We start from the raw sequence: 20799 nt of genomic DNA on the forward strand, positions 1-20799 counted from the left end.
GGCATCTATGTTTCCAGGCAACCTCCAGTCCTCTGCCCGAGCTGTGCTGTACTGTGCTGGGCTGGGCTGGGCTGGGCTGGGCTATACTGGACTGGGCTGTGTTGTGCTGTGCTGGGCTGGGCTGTGCTGGGCTATGCTGGGCTGTGCTGTGCTGTGCTGTGCTGTGCTGTGCTGTGCTGTGCTGTGCTGTGCTGTGCTGTGCTGTGCTGGGCTGGGCTGGGCTGTGCTGGGCTGTGCTGGGCTGGGCTGGGCTGGGCTGGGCTGGGCTGGGCTGGGCTGGGCTGTGCAGTGCTGTGCTGTGCTGTGCTGTGCTATGCTGGGCTGGGCTGGGCTGTGCTGTGCTGTGCTGTGCTGTGCTGTGCTGTGCTGTGCTGGGCTGGGCTGGGCTATGCTGGGCTGTGCTGGGCTGTGCTGTGCTGTGTGTGCTGTGCTATGCTGGGCTATGCTGTGCTGGGCTGTGCTGTGCTGGGCTGGGCTGGGCTGGGCTGGGCTGGGCTGGGCTGGGCTGGGCTGGGCTGGGCTGGGCTGGGCTGGGCTGGGCTAGGCTGTGCTGTGCTGTGCTGGGCTATGCTGGGCTGTGCTGTGCTGGGCTATGCTATGCTTGGCTGTGCTGTGCTGTGCTGTGCTGTGCTGTGCTGGGCTGGGCTGGGCTGGGCTGGGCTGGGCTGGGCTGGGCTGGGCTGGGCTGGGCTGGGCTGGGCTGGGCTGGGCTATGCTATGCTATGCTATGCTATGCTATGCTATGCTATGCTATGCTATGCTATGCTATGCTATGCTATGCTATGCTATAGTATGCTGGGCTGGGCTGGGTTGTGCTGTGTTGGGTTGGGTTGGGCTGTGCTGTGCTGTGCTTGGCTGGGTTCCTGCATTAACCCTGAGTGTCACGGACCTGCTGTTTTCTGGCCCTAGGAACCCACCCACCTCCCAGCTTCCTTCTCATCCAGCTGGCAATTTTGATGGAGTTGAGAAGCTTGGTCCCTAAGATCCTCTCTACCTTGTCTGTAGCATCGCCCTTTCCTGGGGAGACTCCTATTTATCACCGGCTGAACAGAGTGCCACTGGCTGACCCTTTGACCCCACGTGGATTACAAATGATCATGCTCACTGCACTGATTAGTCAGCCTGGGAAAATGCTACCCATGCAGTTATTGTGAGAACCAGAGCTTCCAAAGGCCATACACGGCTTTCTGCTTGTTCATATTCGTATATGCACTTTATAGTCGGAGGGTCCACATGCATGTGCATTTACAGTGTGCCCCAGCCTCATGGCTTAGCATGGAAGTGTTGTTGGGCAAAGTAATTCATTGCCAAACTAATGAGATTGATCCCTGTTCTGTCCTGATTAGCTGTAGACCAGGGTTAAGAACCTCCATAGACCAGTTTCTCCCTTAGTAACACCAACGTGAGAAGGTAAATGTCCTTCTCACAGACACAGGGCAGCAGGCACGAAAAATTAATTTGTCCACCTGTGGCTACGTCCACAGAGAAGGGCTGTTGCAGAACTCTGACTTTGGCCTGTCCCTGACAGCCTGCCCCCAGAGGCTTGGACAGCCCCCCCCTGCCCCCCCCCCGCATCTACCTTCCACCCGTTGGTGACAGTGTCAGGCTACAACCATCTTCAAACACAGGAAGAGCACAGGCCCTACAGGAAGCAGTGTGGCCACAGGTGGGTGAGGACATCCAACAGTCTGACTCAAGCGAGGGCACCCAGGCACAAACATTCTCATACCACAAGGCAGACACAATTGAGTCACTGCCCAACAGTGGTCGGCTGGCAGGTCCTGTGAGCACGCCAACATCGAGAGAGTGTCGGGGTGAAGAAAAGAATACCCTTGGGGCCCCCCACGAGTGACGCAGAAGAGCCACCTGGCAGCTGGACAGTCTCAGGAGCTTTCGATTATCAGACGCAGTAGCAACCTAAGCGTCACCCAAGCGTCGGGACACCGTGAGGGCCAGCCACACCCTGTCTGCCGTTGGCCGGAAGTGAGGCCTCTCAGCACCCGGGACAAAAGCAGAGGAAGGTCTTGGAGAACTCAAAAGCATGCCCCAGTGTCAGAGGAGACTGTCCCGCAACAAAGTAAGAAAGCCACCCACACAATCATCAGAGGCCTTTCAAGTTGGTACATACGTAAGCATATTTATCTGGAAATTTATCAGTGCCCTTCAGTGGGCTCTCCAGAGCAGTAGTAGCTCTCAGCCTTCCTAACACCGTGGCCTCTTCTTTTCTTTTCTCTTCTCTTCTCTTCTCTTCTCTTCTCTTCTCTTCTCTTCTCTTCTCTTCTTTCCTTTCCTTTCCTTTGCTTTTTTTATTTGAAATTTTCTTTATTTACATTTCAAATGTTATCCCCTTTCCTAGTTTCCTCTCTAAAAATCTCCTATCCCCTCTCCCCTCCCCCTGCTCACCAATCCACCCACTCCCACTTCCTTAACCTGGCATTCCCCTATACTGGGGCACAGAACCTTCACAGGACCAAGGGCCTCTCCTCCCATTGATGACTGACTAGGCTATCCTCTGCTACATATGCAGCTAGGGCCATGAGTCCCACCACCATGTGTTTTCTTTGGTTGGTGGTTTAGTCCCAGGGAGCTCTGGGGGTACTGGTTGGTTCATATTGTTGTTCCTCCTATGGGGCTGCAGACCCCTTCAGCTCCTTGGGTACTTTCTCTATCACCTTCATTGGGGACCCTGTGTTCTGTCCAACTGTGGCCCTCAAATACAGTTCCTCATGCTACCCAACCATAGAATTATTTTCTTGCTATTTCCTAATTGTAATTTTGCTACAGTTATGAACCATAGTGGAAATCTCTGTGTTTGCCTATGGTCTTAGGTGACCCCTGTGAAAGGGTCGCTCAACACCTCAAGGGGTCCCGACCCACAGGTTGAGAATCACTGTTTTGGAGTCTCTCTCTCTACCCGTCCACACCCAGCCCACAACACACAAATAGTTAATAGCCAGTATTTTTGGAGGACCTGTTATCTATCAGAAGCCCTCAAAAAATAGATCCAGTAGGGCTGGGGGCTGGCTGTGTGAAGACCTCTGGGATGGGACAGAAGGACAATGAAAAGATAACACCATGGGCCAGGTTCAGTTATTTCCTAGTTTGCCCAACCAGACTGCTTCTGTTGTCATTATGTCCTGGAGACAGATACTTCCATCTTTGGGTCGGCCCTCTGGAGGACAGCACCCCCCCACACACCTCTCCCCACCCCTTACCCCCCCCACCCCTCCATCCCTCCACCCCACCCCTTACCCCCCCCCACCCCTCCATCCCTCCACCCCACCCCTTACCCCCCCCACCCCTCCATCCCTCCACCCCACCCCTAACATGCCAGCCCCATACACTAGTCTTCCAGAGATCAGGGACAGAACAAGCCAATCTGTCTCACTCTGTGCAAACACTTGACCCTGGGAGTGACCTAAGGATGACAAAAAAAAAGAGAGACAGACAGACAGACAGGCAGGCAGACAGACAGACAGAAGAGGGCCTAGTTTGTTCTGGCAGTGGGTCAGCTGGAGGTAAGGTACTCATCGATCGGTGACCTAACCCAGTGGCCATTTATGGGTTTTTCAAAGACCTGTGTGGGCTCACCTGTCTCAGGAAGGGCTGGCTAAAAGTCAGGTCACCCTTTCTAAAAGAGGCAGAGGATACTGAAAGCCTCCTCTGGGCTGCATTTATAAACCATGATTCAGCAGGAGATTATATTCACTGCTCCCTCCCCCCCCCCCCCCCCGCCAAAAAAAAATGCTTCCCCAACCCATCACACAGGAGACGGTTTCAGTTTTCATCTTCAACAGGGTTTTCTGCTCTCCTGCCTTCCCCCTCTCCACTCCCTCCCCCCCTTCCCCTGCCCTCCCCCCAATTCTCCTTCTGGAGAAATGACCTAATGAGCTCTCAGCAGATGAGAAGAAAGGGCCCCTTGGGGGGGTGGGGGGTGGGCAGAAGCTGGGCTGGGCTGCCCTGGCCTGGGGAGGCCCCCACATTTCTTATCAAAGGGCATGCACAAATTGCCTGCAGCTGTGCGCTTTAACCAGCAGCATCCTTCCCCTGAGGCCATTATCTCCCCTCTAATCAGCTCAACCACTGCCCAGCATCTTCTCTCCCTCGGTGCTGAGGTCCAGCTGCAGCTGGCAGGCATGGGATGAGCCTGCCCGTCCAGCCAAAGATGGCCACTCCTCTCAGCACCTCTCTTGACCCCCATCGTCTGTAGGAGCTCTTCTCAGATCTTAAATCTGTTACCAGATGGGAGCCACTTAGCTCAACCCCTAGCCTCTAGGTCCTCAAAGTCCCTTGGGTGGGAGGAGCCAGGGAAGAAAGCAGCAGCCCTCATGAGGACAGGCATGGGGGACAGGACTTCTGCGGCTTTGAATCTGGCTGGGTGCCACCTGGCTTCCCTCCTGCTTTCTGAAGAGGAGCTAAATCCCCTGGCCACTTTTTCCCGTTATTTAGTTATTCATTTATTTTTTTTTAAATCAGGGCTGCATCATGGGTCAGCAGCAGCAGAGGCTGCCCTGGGGAGGGACTGCTAAAAGCAGCCGAATTCAGCAGTTTTTTGTGAGCGTTGTTGACTGGCCCTACTCCCCCAGGTCTCAGAGAAGACTAAGAGCTGCTCTTGCCCCTACATGAATGCTAGGTGAGGGCACAGACTGCCAGGGACCTACCATGCTCCCCAGGAGGTACCCAGATGTTGGGTGTGGTCCTGGCCATATCTTAGGGCCTACTGGGGGGTGGTGTTTTCAGCCCTCCATCCTCAAAGCTTCTGTCTGGAGAACTGGTAAAATCCCAGGGGACCTGAGGCATTTCTGAGCTGCTGCTCATAACTGTACGTTTCGAGAGAATCCTTTACTGGATCAGGGTCATTGTCCTTTTGTTCCAATCACAAGAAAGAAAGAAAGAAAGAAAGAAAGAAAGAAAGAAAGGAAGGAAGGAAGGAAGGAAGGAAGGAAGGAAGGAAGGAAGGAAGAAAGAAAGAAAGAAAGAAAGAAGGAAGGAAGGAAGGAAGGAAGGAAGGAAGGAAGGAAGGAAAAAAAAGAGGTCACATCCTACATGGTACTTTATTTCAGATGTGACATGCTTCCCAAAGGCCAGTGGTTAACAGCTGGAACTCTTAGGAGGTGGGGCTACGTGGGAAGTCCTTAAGTGATTAGTGATACCCTTAGAAGAGATTATAGGTATCCAGTCCCTCTATAATTTGCCTCCTAGCCATGAGGCAAGAAGCTGCCCACCACTGCTTCTGACATAATGTGCTGCCCCAAAATCACAACTAAGATCTCAAACACAGTGACCCAAAGTAACCCTTTTCTCTGTCGAGAGTATCTCAAATGTGCCCACAGGTCTGGAGTGACGACTATCCGGCGGATCCAAAGAGTAAGAGGCTGTGGGCCACCCTCTCCACTGCTAACCACCACTACCACCACCAAACAGCAGCAGCCTGAGAAACAGAGACACGGAGGGTCACGGCTGTGACTGCTCCCAAAGGCTCACACCTCCAGGATGTAGAGCTTCCTCATGCTTAGACATTAAACCTGCTCTGAGAGCATGGCTTCCCGGCGTGCCAAACCAACATTACCTTCGAGATGTAGGTCAGCTGCAGAGATCCGACAGCTCCTGCCCCAACGGCCAGGTTCTGAAAGACAAAGATTTTTTCTTAAGATGTGCACTGTGTGAGGCCCCCAAACAGCTGTAAGAGATAGGGTCAGTGTTCTGGTCTAACCTGTGCCATTGTAGTCTCAGGCAAGTCACCCTGCTATGTACAAGACACCAGTGATAAATCTAGGGGAACATAGTGACACTAACAGTAGCCCTCACCTTCTTCCGATGAGTTACTCTAGGACAGGGGTTGGATGGGTATGCACCACCATTTAACTGACCCCCAGGGTCCCCTGCTGTGATCTGGGATGCCCTTATTTAAACCAAAGTGCTTGAGATTTCAGGGGTTTGTTTTTTCTTTTCCTTTTCTGCTAGTGAGAGTTCCTTTTCCTGGGTGATGTGATGGCAGATGCATGTCATTACAACCAAGCTCTTAAACATTTTACATTAAAAAAATGAGAAGTCCTGAGGATTGGACCCGAGTCTAAACACAGAATTCCATTTGTGCTTCATGTACAGATTGCCGGAGGACGGACGGTAACTTTAGACAATGATTTTTGTCCCCTCCTGTTCTGACTGTAACACACCTCAAGGGGCTAGGCATAGAATTTTCTTTCTTTCTTTCTTTCTTTCTTTCTTTCTTTCTTTCTTTCTTTCTTTCTTTCTTTCTTCCTTCCTTCCTTCCTTTCTTTCTTTCTTTCTTTCTCTCTCTCTTTCTTTCTTTCTTTTTCCATTTTTTTTTTACTAGATATTTTCTTTATTTACATTTCAAATGTTATCCCCTTTGCTGGTTTCCCCTCCGAAAACCCCCTATGCCCTCATCCCTCCTCCTGCTCACCAACCCACCCACTCCCGCTTCCCTGTCCTGGCATTCCCCTACACTAGGGAATCGAGCCTTCACAGGACCAAGGGCCTTTCCTCCCATTGATGTCTGACAAGGCCATCCTCTGCTTCATATGCGGCTGAAGCCAGGCATAGAATTTTCTTCTTGTCATCACATCCACATTCGGAAAATTGCAGATTTGACATCATCTCAGACTTTCAGATTTTTTTTTAAAAACTATTCTTTTTATTTATTTTTATTTTTTTATTAGATATTTTCTTCATTTACATTTCAAATGTTATCCCCTTTCCTAGTTTATTTTATGTATATGAATACACTGTAGCTGTCTTCAGACACACCAGAAGAGGGCATCAGATCCCATTACAGAAAGTTGTGAGCCACCCTATGGTTGCTGGGAATTTAACTCAGGACCTTTGGAAGAGCAGTCAGTGCTCTTAACCACTGAGCCATCTCTCGAGCCCTGGGAATCTATTATCCTGGGAGTCCATTGAGAACCTGCTTCCACAACCTGAGCCTGCAGCTCCAAAACTCACACCATGATCCTCCAGGAGAACAGTGGAAGCCCCCACTATACGGGGCCATCTCTAAGCAATGAAAAGAACAAAATCTTGGATAAGAAAAGTTGGTAAATTTACCTAAGGATTAACAGAGAAGTGGTCTACCATTCTAGAAGACTCCCTTAAGAAATCTCTTAGCTGGAGAGATGGCCCAGGGGTTAAGAGCACTTGCTGCTCTTATAGAGGGCCCAGTTTGACTCCTAGTGCCTACATGGTGGCTCACAACTGTCTGTAACTCCAGTTCCAGGGGCTCTGATGCCATTCTATAATTTCACAGGCACCAGGTGCACACGGTACACAGATACATGCAGGTACATGCAGGCAAAATACCATATACCTAAAATAATTTTTTTTATTAAAAGAAATTTAAAAAAAATAAATGTCTTAGATTTGGGGAGAACACTCTAGCCTGTTACCCAAATTTAATTTATATCTCCAAAATAAATTCAGTTTGTCCAGCTTCCTGTTTATAAGGAAACAGGGCTAACACAGCCATTTAAAAAGCGCCCTGAATCTCAGCAACAGACCTTAAAAAAAAGACTCCATTGCCATAATTTATACATGAAATATGAAGCTGAGAAAGCACCTTTGAGAGGCTGAGAGTGCGATTCAGTGGTGGAATATTTTCTGAGCATGCATGGGACCCTCATGATCACCCCAAGTTCTGTATGCATGGGACCCTCACGGTTACCCTAAGTTCTGCAAAAGTAAATGTATACGAGCATGCAGATTGGCATTATTTATGCACTGCCTAAATTTTATCATGACTTCTAAAAATTCATTGAAGGAAATCCCTATTGTGTTAAGAAAGATCAGTTCTGTCATTCCCCAAAGCAAAGCCACACGGAGCCACCACTCTCTGAGAGTAAGGAGCAAGAGCCTGAGGGGCCATGAACAACTCTGGGCAGATGCAGCACGGCTGGGGAGCAGAGACAAGCCTTTGTCTCCATAGTGTTTCTGTGGCCTGGAGATGCCGGGCATGTGGAGCTAAAGGCTTCCAGGTCTTCTAGGAGCAGTCCACTCTCATTGCAAAAGCCTGAGAGACTGCGATTTCACTGTAGTATTGACACCACTGACTGCAGTCAAGACTGTCCCAAGATTTTCCCTGTCCAATTACATTAATATAGAGGAGGTCTGTGATTGGACAGGGAAAAGGGAGGCGGAGCAAGAGCTTGAGAGCATGGCCTCTCCCCCACCCCAAAAAAGTTGGTGTGTTCATTTTTTAATACTTCCCACATCACAAGACCTTTCCTATAAAATGCAGCCGATAAACTGTGCCAGATGATGGCGGGGAGAATTCCATGGAAATAGGGTGAGCATGGTGTAGAACAGCCACTGGCTTCTCAACCGAGCTAATTACAAGATGCAAACACCAGGGTCCAGGGCTGCTCTTAAATAACTACTCTCCCTCACCCCAAACCACATCTCAGAAGCCTCTGGAGCCCCATCTCGAATTATGAGTGAAGTGGAGTGGGGGAGCAACTTGGACTCTAAACCACAAGTAATGACAGGGGTAGATCAGATTTCAAGGACGTCAGCCCTCTGCTGTAGCCGAGAAAGCCTCCTCCCACTCGCAGTGACAGTGCTGCCTGCCGAGTGACCCTGGGGATGAGGGTGGGGAAATCTCATGCCTACTCCGCCCTTTCTGCTCTGAGGCACGGATAAATGCTCTCTCCATCCCAGGAGGCCAGGAAAACATGGCGAACGTCTGAAAAGCTGTTTGCCCACCACCTCCTACCCATCCAAGGGGGGAAAGGCATAACACTGGGAGAAACATCCCTAAGAATCCCAAGGCTTCATCCAAAGTTAGACTCTCCAACTAGAGAGTTAGACTCTGCTCCAATTATTGGATCTACAAGTTTAATGGCAACACCTCCCTACCATTGGCAAGAACCCATTGATTGTCACAGTGGCACGCAGACAGTCCCAGGCAGACGTTTCCTCATCAAACAAGGTTGCACAAAAATGTCTGAGCAGCCAGGTGCCGGCGCAAGGAACCCAGGAATCAGCACCCAGAGAACATCAAATGCCAGGCGTGGAGGGAGGAGCCACAGCATTGTGTCCAGAGATGGACGGATAAACTCAGGACTCTGCTGAGGCCTTTGCTGACTCCAGCCAGCTACAAGCTCCTGTCTCTCACCTCACAGACAGATCCTGGATGTTGGAACAGACTCAAACCCCTGGAAGACTCACTTAGAAAAGTTCTGGCTCACGCTTCATCCTCAAAATGGGTAGTCTAAATCAAATGGGATGGGTTAGAAGACACACATTTCAAAACACTCCCAGTGATTCCCTAAATAGACCTAAGTTTAAGAACAGCTGAGAAAGGGGACATGATCTAGCCCTGGATGCTGTGTTACTTACTGTATATTTCCCTAAGAATCAAGTCTATTCTTACTACACTCACTATAAGCTTGGCATCTCATGACGCTAGTTAGGGGTTTAGAGCTGTGAAGAGATCCCATGACCAAAGCAACTCTTATAAAGGACAACATTTAATTGGAACTGGCTTACAGGTTCATTCAGTCCTTTATCATCATAGTGGGAAGCACGGCAGCGTCCAGGTAGACATGATTCTGGAGGAGAAGCTGAGAGTTCTACATCGTGATCCAAAGGCAGCAGAATGAGACTGTCTTTCACAGGCAGTCAAGAGGAGAGTAGATTCTACACTGGGTGGAGCCCGAAAGCCCTCGAAGCCCACCTCTAAGCCCACCTACAAAGTGATGCCTCCAGCAAGGCCACACCTCCTCCAGCAAGGCCACACCTCCAGCAAGGCCACACCTCCTCCAACAAGGCCACACCTCCAGCAAGGCCACACCTCCTAATAGGGCTACTTCCTATCTTCCTATGTATGGTCAAGCATTCAAACATATAAATAAATCAATGGGGGCCAAACCTATTCAAGCCACCACAGCAGGTTCTAATAGTCCCAGCATTCAAGAGGCAAGGCCAAGGCAGGATGCCTTCATAGCACTGAGCAGATTTGGCCCCCACACAGGAAGGATAGTACCTTATTGACTAGTTATTAGGGTGCTAGGGATTGAAGCTAGTTCCTTCATGAGTGCCCAGCACAGAATTTAATACTGAGGTGTACAGCCACTCTCACACTTTGGAATGAGGGACTTACACTTCTAGAAGGCAGTGAATATTAACCACTGAGGGAAGTTTTTTTAATTGACACATAGTCATCTTACATCATGGGGTACAGTATGACAATCCAATCCGATGCAGTCCTTAGAGAGGAAACAGGAGCACAGAAGCAGCAGTCCTCAAGGTAGAGGCTGGGGAGAGGGTTGGGTGGGAAAGGAAACCCCAGAACAACAGCAGGTAGCTGGCAACCCTTCGTGAGGTCCATAAGGAAAAGCAGCCTATACGTTTCTTAGACAAGTGAATTTTCTGGAACAGGACAGTTATCTGTGCACTAACAGGGGACTTTAAAAAGACCCGACCAACACCTAGCATTTTACTCAAGGTCTCTTCAGCCAGTAAGGATCTCAAAAGACTTTGGTTTATTCTCTCCCGTGACCAAGAAAGAACTGAGCTGCCCACAAAGCCGGTGTCTCCACCTTAAGTCCTTCTGCAGAAACAGCAGCCCTCCATGCTGAAGTAGAGAACTTCACTCCATTTCCCACTTCCTAGCAAGAGTAGCAGAGAGCATAGAAATGGCCAGAAGATCCAACTGAAGATTCATCGATCAGCAGGATGTTGACCCTATCAGCAACACTGACAGCTCTTTGGCTACCATGATCCCCTGATTGGTTTCTGCAGGAAGCCCAGGGAGAACAGAGCTTGTCATCCCAGCAACAACCTAGTACTTGGCAGAGCACAGCATGGGAAACTAGGCAGAGACAGGTAAGACTGAGAGAAGCACCATACATGCTTCACAATGCCACCTTACCTCCACAGTCCCATTTCTCAGATACAGAAGCCAAAGATCCAGCAGGCGAGGCAACTAGCCCAAGGTTATACAGATGGCAAGTCAGGCCAGATTTTAAACCCAGCCCTTCCAGATTGCCAGATGCTTTGTGGTACTTTCCTTCATGCCAGCCACCCCCCCCCCCCCACACACACACCCTGAGACAATTATCTACGAGTTGATTATCAATGAAAGGTAAATACAAGAATAGAAACAAAGTTACACTAAGTAGGGCCTTAGAGACTTGCCCAAGCTGGGCAGGGCAGGAACTAGTCCAACTGGCTGTGGGGTGCCAAGCTCCAAAAGAGCAGAGGTTGAGGGGTGGGAAGGGAGGAAGAAGGATGCCCAGCCAACAGCGAGGAGCCCAGCAGGCATCAGTAACTGCTGCTGCCTGCCAGTAGAAGAAAAGAGAATCCAGGTAGCAATCTCATGCCCAGAGCATGAGCCCACATGGCTGCTCCTGGCCTTTCAACGCCAAAGCCAAGACCATCCAGGCTCACAAAGAGGCACCTGTGGCAGGATGGCAAAAGAGTAAGCTGCCCAGACCTGCGTTCCACAGCCCTCCTGGAATGAGAGAGTGGCTAAATATAAACCAGCTCTCCCAGGCACCAGCTACCCTGGGCAGTCCTTTACCTCCACCCCGTAGATTCACTTCCTGTTAAAAACTTGTTGGCCCACATGATGCCCATAGCTGCTTTTCCCATTCTCTGGTTCCAATTATGTATTTTTAACCATGCCCTGGTGGGCAGTCAATATCATAGGACGCAGGGTTGGCTTAACACTCCGGGGAGTCTAGTCCTGGCTGCATGTGCTAGCGCCTTCTTACACAGGATGGGGGCTCTTCTGTGTAAAGCCTGTTGGTTTCCATATCCCTTGCACCCCTCTCTCAAAACTGATTGCCAGCTTGAACTTCATAGATGCCTAGAAATAGGTGAGTCTGAGGCTATCGGTAACCTCAATGGCTCTTAAACTCCTTCATCCCTTCCTTTAACCCAGCTTCCTCGGACGTTGCCTAAAACTCAATGTCATTTCCCCTTCCTCTTCTCGCCCGCACCCCTCCCATCTTCCACATCTCTTGTCAGTGACTCCTTAACTTTTCTCCAGTCAACCAGATATGAAACGTTTTCTTACAAGCACACAAAATGTATTGTTTTTTAAAAATACAACTAGTTGCACAAATTATCCCTGAGGGGGAAATGTGTGGGTTTTAAACCAAGAGAAAATAACTACAATGTATCCTGTTAAAAGCTGAGCTGAAGGAACACTGCATCGACCTATTGTGACTTTCAGTCTCTTTTAACCATCTTTTAAGAGTTGGCAAACTGCGCACAGGGATGCTGGAGTTTAAGAGTTTTGCCCCTACTGTCTCCTAACAGGGACAGCTCTCCCAGCTTATAACTCCTGGCACACCAAAGAATTTCATTAGCACAAAGAAACTAAATAAAGTAAGTTCAGAAACACTCACCAGCCATCCGGGGAAGAGCTGGCAGATAACGTGCTGCTTGCAGTTAACTAATACTTATTAAGCACCTCTTACTTTCCTGGCCCCAAAACATTACAGAAGTTTCAAGCCATCCTTGAACATACTACGTAACAATATTTCTGTATTTAACAGAAGAGAAACTTAAGTCAGGCTCACTGGAGCACACTCAGTACTACCGAGCTCCATGCTAGACGCTCACTGCCTGTGTCAGGAGGTCACCGGCTCCTCACACTTGACAGGGTCTTTGTTTTTGTCTGTTTGTTTTTGAGACAGTGTTTCTCTTTAACAGTCCTGGCTGTCCTGGAACTCACTCTGGAGATCAGGCTGGCCTCAAACTCAGAGATCTGCCTGCCTCTGCCTCCGGAGTGCTGGGATTAAAGGTGTGCGCCACCACTGACCCATTTAACAAGGTCTTTGTTACCACATTTCTTTCTTAAATTTGTCTGCTGTAAATTAGCATACCAAAACCTCTATATCGCCATGGCTCCTCCTTTATAAGAGAATAACGCCCTCTGGCTCCCCAAGATCACCATCTCTTAGCTATAATCCTGTGCTTATCAATTTGAATTATATATGGAGACGTATAATTCTACATATTGTTTGTTTGATTTGAAATGTAAATGAGGCATGAGCATATACTTTAAACGTTTGAGGTTTTTTGGCTAAGTTTGGCAACCTGAGTTTCATCCCTTGACCCCACATGGGGGAAAGGAAGAGCCAACTCCCACAACTGCTTTCTGGCCTCCACGGGCACACAATAACATGGGCATTGTCATGTGCACACATACATAATATATAAATGCTTTTTAAATGCTAATGGCTTCTGGGTTTTTTTTTTTTTTTTTTTTTTTTTTTTGGTTTTTTTGAAACAGGGTTTCTCTGTGTAGCCCTGGCTGTCCTGGAACTCACTCTGTAGACCAGGCTGGCCTCAAACTCAGAAATTCACCTGCCTCTGCCTCCCAAGTGCTGGGATTAAAGGCGTGTGCCACCACGCCCGGCTGGCTTCAAAAATATATAAATTTATGATTCATCATCCCATTACAATTTTTTGGGGTTATTAATATAACTTTCTAGCAAACTAGAGAAGAAACTCGGGATAGAGTACCTGCCTAACATGTGCAAAACACTGGGTTCAAGCTCCCAGAACCACAAAAGCGTATGATTTTATAACCCTAGACTATGAAGAGGCCCACCCGTGAATACTGCTATGCAAAAGCAGGCGTGACACTTTTGGTGAGTCTATGTCACTCCTACAGTCAGCCCCCAGGTCTATCCTTCTCCCTCACCCAGCCAGGAGCCCTGTCCCTCCTTGATTCCCATCATTCATCATGCCACACACAGCTACAAAAGTGAAGCCTGGGCTGAGTCAGAGACTTCAAGTTCTTGGAGATTACCAGAGCCACAGGAGGTCTGCCAGAGACATGGGATGTCCACCAGGGAGACCTACAGCCAGGGAGTGGAACCAGCCCAACAGAGAGAAGTGTGTTATGGTGCCCAAAGCTGAAAGGGAAGAAGTCAGCTAAGCCCTTTGATTATCAGACATAGAACTATAGGATTTACACTTGCCCCTGCTGGGTTTTTAAATCTTGTTTTAGTCCAGCATTTCCTATTTTCGTGTTCCTCTATTTTTGGAATGGTAAAGTATACTCTGTACCAATGTATGTTAGAAGGAAGTAATTAGCTTTTTGATTTTACAGGGGGTTAGAGTCATGAAATTGCCTTGAGTCTCCGAAGAGACTTTGGACTTTAAACAATCTTGAGACTGAAAGACTGGGGACTTTTGAAGCTGAACTAAAAGCATTTTACTATGATGTGGCTATAAGCCCATGAGAGCCAAGGAGTGCAGTGTAGTGGTTTCAACGGGGATGACCCCATAGACCCATATATTTAAATGCTTGGTCCCGAGTCAGTAGAACTGTTTGGGAAGGATTAGGAGGTGTGGCCTTGTTGGAGGAGGTGCATTGCTGGGGGTGGGCCTTGAGGTTTCAAAAGCTCACCCCAGGCCCAGTTCATGTTCATTCATTCTTATTCTCTCTCTCCTATCTCTCTCTCTCTCCATCCCCTCCCTCCTTCTCTCCATCATAGTTGTTGGCTCAACATTTATGCTTTCAGAAATTCCTCCAGTATCATGTCTGCCTGCCTGCCACCATAATCCTGACCATAATGGTCATGAACTCTAGCCCTCTGGAACCTTGAGCTGCAATAAACTCTTGCTTCCCTAAATTGCCTTAGCCATTGTGTTATAGCAATAAGAAAGTAACTAAGGCACATATATAGTCAGTTATCAACCACAGAAAGTCCATCTATCTTTAAAAAAAAAAAAACACAAACTAAGATTTAAGAAAAAAAAAATTTAAGACTATTAAAAAGAAGACTTTCCCAAACCAATTGAGAAAGAGTTGAAGGTTACAAGATGCCTGTCCATGTGTGGGCTTGGTAAGTAGACACTGGGGAGAGCTGTCCTGTTGCTGCCTGCTAAGAGGCTGTAGCTGGGGGACAGGGACAGAGGGCAGAGATGTTGCTACTGTCTCCTCTTTTCTACACTAAGTTTGCACCAGGTGAAGGCATTGCCCATTTTCAATGAAGTTACTTCCTGGTTCTTGGCATTTGCCCGGGCTGGAGCCAACGATGCAGAAGCCATTAAAGTACTGATAGAGCCCAAACTTTTCCAAAGGAAGTTTCTGATGTAAAAACATCGCTCTTAACTGTTTTCACTAAGTCTTTGTGGCAACAATGCCATTATATATCATAACATTATAAGGTACATATTTATATATCATAACGTTGTTATAAGGTACATATTAATACACTCTTCCCCTCACTCTGTAGCCTTTCCATTGAGATGAGCCCAGTATCCATCCTACTGTGAACACTGTGTTCTTTGCATGGCCAATGAAAAGACCTATTTTCAGTCTTTGGTTGGTTGGTTGGTTGGTTGGTTGGTTGGTTGGTTGGTTGGTTTTTAAACAAAGCAAATGTCTTTCATTGGGCTCGCACATTTGCTAGGAGAGATGAGATCTTTTAGGATATTATAATGATCCATAATTCACATGTTGGCTTGTGTAAAAGAAGTGTATTGAAAAAAAATTTTTTTGGACAAGAAGAAAAATTACACTCTACTGAGGAATCTTGACGAAAGCCACCATCAAATGTCACATCGTGTCCATGCTTTGGTTTACACTTATTCAGAGCCATACAATGTGAACTTGCAATTAACCCTGTGTGTGGATGCTGGCAGTGCTGAACACCAGTGTGGCTGAGCAACCAAAACCCAGGTCTGCATCCACAGGTCACTACAGAGTAGAGCAGTCCCATAAGTGTTCTATCTGCTCCATCGTGATAGGGACCAACACTCAGTTAAAAGGAAAACTGTCAAGGCCCGAGTGTAGCTCAGTGGTATGGTATTTACCCAACATCTGCCAAGTACTGGTTTAATTTCCAGCACTACTAACACACACACACACACACACACACACACACACACACACACACACACACACAAAACATATAACACACACACTCACACATTTACACACATACACAACATATAGCACACATGCACTCACACATTTACACACACATACACACACACACACACACACACACACACACCTCTGCAAGTATCATGACTTGAAGGAAATTTGGGCAGTGTTTCAAAAACCATTGGCCAAGCGTGGTGATACACTGGTGCTTGCCTATAATCCAGCAGCTCAACTCAGGAGCCTAAGGCAAGAGAAACACAAATTCAGTCCTGCCTGGGCAATTTAGCAAGATCTTGTCTCAAAACAACTACAAGGTGTTCAGTGGAAGAACACTTGCCTAACAGGCACGAGAGCCAGGGTTCAACCCCTAGCACTGAAAACATTAAGCAAACAAAACAAAACAAACAAAAAACAAAAAAAAACACTATTGTTTGTTTGCAAGATGACTGGATTTTAGAGAGAGTTGTTATCCTGTAAGTTCTATATTGTTATTCTGTACCTAGAGTTGACAGTATGCTATTATGCATTTATAAATACCCTAACTTCTTAAAGATGCTAAAGATGATTACTGCAATAACAAAAGAATTATTGGTTTGCTTGCTTGATATTGCCAGCATACTGGATTTTTAAACAAATTAGCCAATTCAGTTGTCTAATCAATAACATTGGTACTTTCCACTTAGCAACTGTTTTACCTATTGGATTCTATCCTTAGTTTACCGCCACCAATATCTGTGATTGAAACCTTAACTCCTTACCTCGCATTGATGCAAAACACTGCCGTTCAAAGCTGCAGCTAGGCCCTCTTGTGTTCAGATCCCTCTTCCTCAGGTCCCCCCATCAGATGCTGTGGCCAGTCTCCTGTGTTTCCCTTCACTATGCTTAGGGGACTGGCCATGGGTTCCTAGAAGCCATTCTGACTGTATTTGCAGAGCTGTGGTCACCGGTAGTCAGTACAGACATATACGAGCCAGACAACCCTAAAGCCTAACTCAGCAAGAGCTCCCTCAAGGCCAGGCTGAGCCTTCCCTTCTGACTCCCACCTAAGTACTCAGCCCTGAGGAACTTCCTCCTTTCTCAGCCAGGGCTGCCCCCATCACTTCTAGGAAGTCCCGAGGAAGCATCTCTTTAAAGAAGAATTGTCTACAAATCTTTGTCTGGGTACCTGGTTGCTCATCATAAGCACTTCTTCTGGGGGCCCCTAACCGAAAGCAATCCTTTAGCTAGGTAACCTCACATGCACTCCTATGTCCCCATAATGGCTATCTCCCATTCCTCTTCAACTCTGAATAGGTCAAAGTGGCACAACAGCTAAATAAGACTTTGTACATAAAAAGATGTCAAAAATAAATGTTCCTCAAACCTGAATAATGTATAGTAATGATTCCTCTAATATCACCCAGCCTCCACAATCTGCCCACAGTTGGGTATGGCGGCATATGCCCGTCATCCCAAAACTCAGGAAATGGAAGTAAGAGATTTGTCAATTCAAGTCTAGCCTGGGTTACATAGTATAAGATACTGCCTCCAAAAAAGGCTTAAGAAAATTAAAAGATGACAATCTAGTACTACTTCTCCCATGAAGATATGGCTCTCAACCATCTCTCCCCAATTCTATGTGATCATCCATCTCCCTACTCACAGGAGATGGAGGGGAGTCTGTCTTGCTTACTATGGTGTCTCTATACTTCGGCATCTAACACATTAGACATACATGTGTTAGTTCAGCACATACGTGTTAGGTAACATCACTAAGCTTCAGAATAGAAAGGACTTGCTTAAAACACCAGTCACCTGAGAAGATGGGCCAAGATTGCAGCCTTGCTCTCCTGTCTATCAGACCTGAGAAGTTTCCATATGAGACTCCACCTCCTAGTGTTCTCTCTTCCTCAAGAAGCAATAGAAATGGAAAACTACAGCGTCTTCTCCAACCAAAACCCTGGTATCTAGGCACTGGCACCAGCAATGAACGGTGCGATGTCTTGTCCTGATGGCTTAACATTACTACGGCTTTGAGGGGTTGTGCATGTCATTTCTATTTCCTCAACTTGAAACTTCCTAGAAGCAGAGACATTGTTGATTCACCTTCCCCACCCATCTCCAGGAGCCAGTAAACTCTCAGAAGGAGAGAGAGAAGACAGAAGTGAAGAATATCAAGGACTTCAGCTTTACCGCAGCCACATTTCCAGCCTGCTCAACACTGAATTAAGGAATTTCAGTCCCAAGGGCTCACGATTAGGCAGGGGCTTTACTGAGATGCACAAAGCACCTCACAGGATGCCTGGTGTCCAGTGAGCCCTCAGGAAACAGAGACTGAGGTCAATGGCAACAGCAATGGAGGAAACAGGGGTAGAGTTGAGACAGGCTCATCAAGACAAGATATGCAGGCATTCAAACGGGAGGTGATCAGACTCCTGGGTTCTGAAAACTTCATTAATGCTAGCTAAATCATTCTAATACCACGTCAAGAATCCCCCTTTCCCTATAAAAGAAAGTCATTGCATCCCATGGCCAGATTGTCGAGGCTGAGTGATATTACAGGGCCCTCAAACTGTGCCCTTGTTCTTGTGGCTCTCCACAAGAACAGGCCAACATCCCCAGGGAGCCCCAGGCTGTAGCTTATCCTGGGTTTGAATTCTGTTCCTACTCCCAGGAGAGCAACATCAAGCCCCTCCCTCTCTAAGGCAGTTCTCAGGCAGCTTCATTCACTGCCCCTCCCTCTCAGTCTCCTATTCATTCACTGATGCATGGAGTACATGTTCATCCAACCCCAGACATGTCGCTCATCTCGAGCATGTGAGCTCTGCCACCTCCCAACTGTATCCTCCCCTTCTCTTGCTTAACCAGAAACTTCATTTACAGGCTTTTCTTCCTCGCAAAGCCACCTCAAGATAGCCGGCTTATTGTGAGTAGCAAAGGCAGGGGTACGGGAGTCAGACTAACAGGCTTATAACACTGGGCATGTCACACATGCGCGCACACACACACACACACCACCTTCCTTGCTTCCAGAATGAGGACAAGACACCTTCCATGCCCACCCCTTTCCTCTAGAGTGAGACAAAAGCCCAGAGAGTTGGACATGGCATGGTAACCACACTTCACCCAAATCTGGAAAGATTGCTTGGCCATCAACATGACCAATAACTAACACAGGAACTGAAGAGGTGTTCTGAGCCATCCATCACTGTCATAGCAAGACCCATCTGGTTGTGCTCTCCTGCTTCCAGGAAGAATGACAACCAAAGAGCCCTCCAGCAGAAAGGAAAGAAGGCTGCCCTGGGCAGGGTGGACACTAGTGCAGGGGCAGTCCCAAGAGCCAGGAAAGTAGGCATGCAATGTATTGCTGGTAAATCCAGGTTCCAGGTCTATGAGACAATCAAGTCAGAAGGTGGGTTACAATGAGGGAATCCTAAGAGCTGGCAATATTCAAGACCCAAGATGAGGACATCATGGTTGACACCTCTTGATTGAGAGCAAGACTCTCTGTGGCTCAGAGTATGAGCAAAGGGTCCAGTTGGGTATGTAGTTCAGTGGGTACAGCACTTGCCACCCAAACCTGAGGACCAAAGTTCAGATTCCCAGGACCTGTGTAAATGCCGGGCATGCGTACTGGCTGCCTGTAAGCAAGTACCCTGGAGGCCAAAACAGGGGTTCTCGAAGGCAGGTAGACTAGTTAGTCTAGCAAAATGACTGAGCCCTGGGTTTAAGGGAGAGACTCTACCCCAGTATACAAGGTAGAGAGCAATCAAGGAAAAGCGGCATCGAAGTCTGGCCTCAAATTCATACGTCTTCCCCCACCCCTCTACCACACACACACACACACACACACACACACACACACACACACACACACATATACATGCACGACACACACATACATATATGTAAACAAAAGGCAGGTTGGTTGAGAGGTACAAATCAGAACTTGCCAGCAGCAGGGCAGGGCTCCCCCAAGAAAGTGAGTCTTGGTTCAGGACAGCACAAACACAGGGAACAGCATAAAGTCAGTAAATCAGGATGAAAGTCCTCAGGAGAGTGACAAGCAAGCCAGAAGGCAGAGCAAGACTTGAGGGTGGTAGGAGGCAACCAGAGGACACAGCAGCCTCTCTCTACAAAGGGTCGATCGAGTCCAGATGTTCAGCGTTAAGTGCAAGTCGACAGCTGCCTTATTGGAGACATGGGATGAGATGTGAGCATGGTTGTTTGGAGGGTCCCATTCTTCCTGGAGCAGGCAGTACACAGCACATGACCCCCTTTACATGTTTTCTGCGTCTATAGTATTTTCATTCAGCTCTCAAACCCAAAACATAAGCAGCAAAGACCCACAACAGGCTAGCATGCGGGTAATGACCAGGGGGGTCACATGGCTTTTCCTATATCATGTCTTTTTTTTTTTTTAATAAGAGATTTATTTTATTTACATGAGTACACTGTCGCTGTCTTTAGACACACCAGAAGCATCAGATCCCATTGTAGATGGTTTGTGAGCCACCATGTAGTTACTGGGAATTGAACTCAGGACCTTTGGAAGAGCAGTCAGTGCTCTTAACCACTGAGCTATCTCTCCAGCCCACAGCATGTCTTTTTTAAAAACATTGGTTTTGTTTGCATTCATGTGGTGGACGAACATGGGGGGGGGGGGGGGCTTACAAACAAGTACAAAGCATGTGGCATTCAGAGACCAGTGTTGCTTCTCTCCTTCCACCATGTGGACCCTGAGGATTTAACTCGGGTCATAGGCTTAACAATGAGCACTTTCACCCACTGACCCATCTTGTCAACCCTCCAGCTCACATCTTAAAGCACATATCCAATCCCTAACACCAAGGCTATTCCCTTCAGCCTTTGAACAGACCCAAGCCCCTCCCCCAACATTCATGCCTATCCATGTACAGCCACGTTCTGTCACTATGCGGTTCAGGTGC

General features: G+C 47.8%; 1 protein-coding gene across 4 annotated transcripts in view; it reads right to left on the reverse strand.

Annotated features, from left to right (window-relative positions):
• Plekha2 (pleckstrin homology domain-containing, family A (phosphoinositide binding specific) member 2) overlaps window positions 1–20799 on the reverse strand; it is a 65536-nt gene that overhangs the window by 27286 nt on the left and 17451 nt on the right. For all 4 annotated transcript variants that reach the window (XM_006509228.4, XM_006509227.3, NM_031257.3 and 1 more), the window contains exon 3: window positions 5570–5626. In XM_006509228.4, the coding sequence (XP_006509291.1) occupies window positions 5570–5626 (57 nt within the window). The remainder of the gene's footprint in view (window positions 1–5569; window positions 5627–20799) is intronic.

The sequence above is a fragment of the Mus musculus genome, chromosome 8 (assembly GCF_000001635.26).
Source record: "Mus musculus strain C57BL/6J chromosome 8, GRCm38.p6 C57BL/6J".
Lineage (NCBI taxonomy): Eukaryota > Metazoa > Chordata > Mammalia > Rodentia > Muridae > Mus > Mus musculus.